The sequence below is a fragment of the Hyperoodon ampullatus genome, assembly GCF_949752795.1.
Source record: "Hyperoodon ampullatus genome assembly, chromosome: 2".
Lineage (NCBI taxonomy): Eukaryota > Metazoa > Chordata > Mammalia > Artiodactyla > Ziphiidae > Hyperoodon > Hyperoodon ampullatus.
Window position 1 is genome coordinate 171,909,370 of NC_136915.1, and position 3,800 is coordinate 171,913,169.

Here is a 3,800-nt window from a genome sequence, read left to right on the forward strand (position 1 = left end):
GTTAGATGGTTTTCTTGCTTATTCCATAAAAAAAGAACTCCATTATGAAGACAGGTTGAAATAGATATTAAATTGTCATTATCACAGGTGTCAACTATGACTCATGTGTAGAGAACCATTTCACTCTAGAACCTAAGAATGATGAATATAGCTTTCATCTCTGATAAACACTGACCAAAATCTCTCCCATAATGGATACCATCAACGAAGTACAGTTAGGACAGATATAGAACACAAATGATGTACTATCTTTCCCAATATGTAATGAATAAACTTTGGGACTGTTCTTAATAATAAATATTTATTAATAAGAGCATCTAAATTAATATGAAAGACATAAAAAAGTATAAAAAAATAATTTGACTCATACAGCACTTTTATAAATGGTGAATATAATGTAATTAGTCCATGAGCTTTAAAGGGAAATGAGCTGCCTGGCTAGTGAGGGGACAAGATGCCAGAGGGTCACTACCCACTCAGGGTCACAGCTGTATTGCTGGATTGTTGGGCTCCTGTAGGCTTGGTCTGGCTCACATTTCTCCTGGTGGACTTGTCTATTGTTCGGACTGCTTTTTTCACCCATTCAACATGTGGATCAGCACAGACTTTAAGGCCACGTCTGGTAATAAATCTGCAATGCAAAGAAAAGATAGACAAAGTTAGTCACATTCTCAAAGCCTTGGGACCAGAAGTTAAGATCAGATCATATATAAGAGATCTTGTGCAGAAATGACTGGACAAAGCAGTTTTTCAGATTCAGGAAAACATAAATGAAAATCTTTCTTCTGCAATCTATTTTCCCACAAAGGAGAAGTAGCTCCAGGTAATACCCAGATCCCTGGTTCAGCATAAATTGCAGGCTCCTTTTCTCATCATTGCTACCAGGTGATGTAATTAAACTGGACATCTGAGGTTATCTAGTCCAATTATTACATATCATCTTCTTTTTCAAATCTAAAGACACTCATCTTAGTTTCTGGACAAAAGGGGATTTCTTTATCCTAGCTTTGGGGATAAAGTTGCAATTGTGTGTTGGGAAGAGATACTATTCTGAAGATGAGATCCTGGAAAGAGAATGGTACCATGTAGGCTAGTTGTTGACACTATTCCTCGAGTTATGGCAACTGATAAAATATGGCACTCTACTCCAGCCCACCATAAAGGCAGAGAAAGGCAGGGAAGGGGAAGGATGGGAAAGGAGGCATCCCACACCAGTGTGTCTCTATGGTCAAATCCTGATCTGAACCAGCCAGCTCTAAACCTAACGCTCGGGACTGAGCATATGATTCATCTGGTTCCCAGTTAGATTCTTCTGCTAAGATAAAGCAGAAAGGAGGGTGATATTCTTCACTTGGTTGCCAATTTTTTGTCATAAACATTGTTTGGGGCTACATAAAGACATGGTTCATATGGAAAAACAGAAAGACTATTGGCTATGTTGAGGTTTTCCTCCTTGTTGACATTTTTCCTGAGGAGGGCAGCATTTCTATATACTGTGTTCCATCAAGCCCAGATTTGGGTGAGGGCAACTCACATCACTGCTTTCATGAAGTGCTCCATGATGGTGTAGGTCTTGAGTTTTTTAATTGGCAGTCGCTGGGTAGTCAGACTCACACAGATGGTCTTGTCTAGGACTTCAGTCCCCACACCTGGTAAAGAAAACCAAACAAACAAAAATAAAATATAATTGTTAATACTATCAATGTTAGAGTGCTGTAAATGAAATAAAGAGTGATCTGATAAAGAGTAATTTGGGGAAGGCAACACTAAATGTGGGAGAGGTAGCTCATTTTTGACTGAATATATAAAGGTGTCCTCATTTTAAATGGTAAAATGTGAGATAGGTAAGGGAAGTAGTTCATTAAATACTCATCCTCAATAGAAATGGCTCAGGAGGATTAAACTTTCTAAGTTTAGAGAACATCTTACATTGGAGAAGGGAAAATATCTTGGGAGAGTTAATAATAGTAAGGGTTTTCTAAAATCTAAAAAGGGTTTCTAAGTGCTGATTTACTCCTAAGCTGGAGACTGGCATTTGCTACTCAGGGAAACAACTATTCTCAGAGAATATTTCTCAGAGAAATATTCAGCATAAAAGCATCTTAAATAATAGCCAATGATGATGAAGTTTGAGCTATAGTGTTGCTGGTATCAGAAGGCTTTTTATAAACATGAAATTGACCAGATGTTCACTACCATTGCTCTTCAGCTCTCCTCTCCATCACACAATATCCAGCCTGCACATTCTTAATCCTCTACATTTGCCAACTTACTTTTAATGCTGAACTGTCTCTGGATGCAGTGAAAGAGGGAAATTCCCAAGTGTCTACAGTCATCCTCAGTCTTATTTCCCCTACCCGTACATGGGTTTCTACCAAATGGCAGCCTGTTTTCTCAGACAAATGCCAGCCAGCCATGGTTAAGACAACATTTGGCCTAAACTTTTTGTTTCATCAATATATATTTTTTTAATTTGGGGCACAATTTCAGGGAGTTCCAGACATTGCCATCTCTATTTATGGACACCCTTGGCATCCATGATCAGGTTCAGATATTCTAGTCTAAGTAATAAGTTTACGGATTAGGAGGTTGAAAGGAGAGTTAACTGAAACACTAATTATACCCAAAGGATATTCCCTTTTGTTGCCAGAGACACAAGGAGAAATACACTCCAACCAGCTGGGAAAAAATGATCTTTTAAGAAATATGTGTAGAATGCTCAGGTAAGTCTCAGTATAACTAAGTTTCATCTGAGTATGTCTTGTAGGTTTATTTGATTGTATATAAGACGTTGATATTTGTTAGCACTTATGGTCTCTTATAAACTCAAGAAATTGATCATCAGCAGGAACAACATTCATAGCAGTAATAACAGACTCTCTTGCACACTTAATGTAAAATTGATTTCCTGGGTGTAAATGTATGAGCTACCAGTCATTTTTGTTTTAATAGAAAACATTGTTTTGCTTCAGAACATAAACCATCTACCTCATTCCCACTTTGAACTCTCAAAATTTTTGAGAATTTATCAAGATCAGTATTAAATAGGCAAAAGCTTCAAAGGTATATACAATCATCATCAGCATTCCACAACTAACGTTAATCAAGAAGTTAGGACTTGTGTGGAAACCTCATAAGTGATCATAAGATTTATTTCATTTTAATCCCAGGTAAGTGTATCAGTTATTACATTCTTCTTATAGATAAGTAAGCACAGGCACAGAGAGGTGAAGTAATTTACCCCAAATCACCCAATTGTGAAAAATAGGAGCCCAGATTGTAACCAAGTTTTATCTTCGAAATCTACAAAGTCTCCTAGAGTCAAATTATTCCCATTTTGCACATGGAAAGCCTGAGGCTTAGCTCGGAAAAAGTATACTCCAGTCAAAGCCTGAGTCAAAACCAAAATGTGTGGCCACTGCCTGCATATGTAGATGCTCCTTATCTCATAAATAAGCTTTTGACTTACCTTCCACAGTGTATGCAGCGAGACAGCAGATTCCGAGGAAGGCCAGGATGAGAAGTCTCATGGCTGAGGTCCTGATGAGCTGTGCAGCGAGAGGCTGAGGGACTGATCCTTTCAGTCTCTTTTATTCCTCAAGTGATCAGCGCACTTCCTGTGGTGAGAGGGGGCTTTCGAGGTGGGTGTGGAATCACGGAAGGTCTTTGCAATACTGATGCTTTCTTTGGTTGAAAAAAAAAGTTCCTTTGTCCCCACTCATACTAACCCAACACCTTGTGGCCTTTTCTCCTCCTCCTGTGGTTAATGTGTCTGTGAAACCAAATATGTGCACAGAAGA

At 38.4% G+C, this 3,800-nt stretch overlaps 1 protein-coding gene across 1 annotated transcript; it reads right to left on the reverse strand.

Moving 5' to 3' along the window:
- Positions 1-468: 468 nt before the first annotated feature.
- On the reverse strand, positions 469-3,530 carry LOC307070282 (lymphotactin-like; the record flags this gene model as incomplete). Its single annotated transcript, XM_079728581.1, has 3 exons — positions 469-631; positions 1,535-1,649; positions 3,470-3,530. 3 exons carry the CDS (start codon positions 3,528-3,530, stop codon positions 469-471), a joined length of 339 nt encoding a protein of 112 aa, XP_079584707.1.
- Positions 3,531-3,800: the final 270 nt, after the last annotated feature.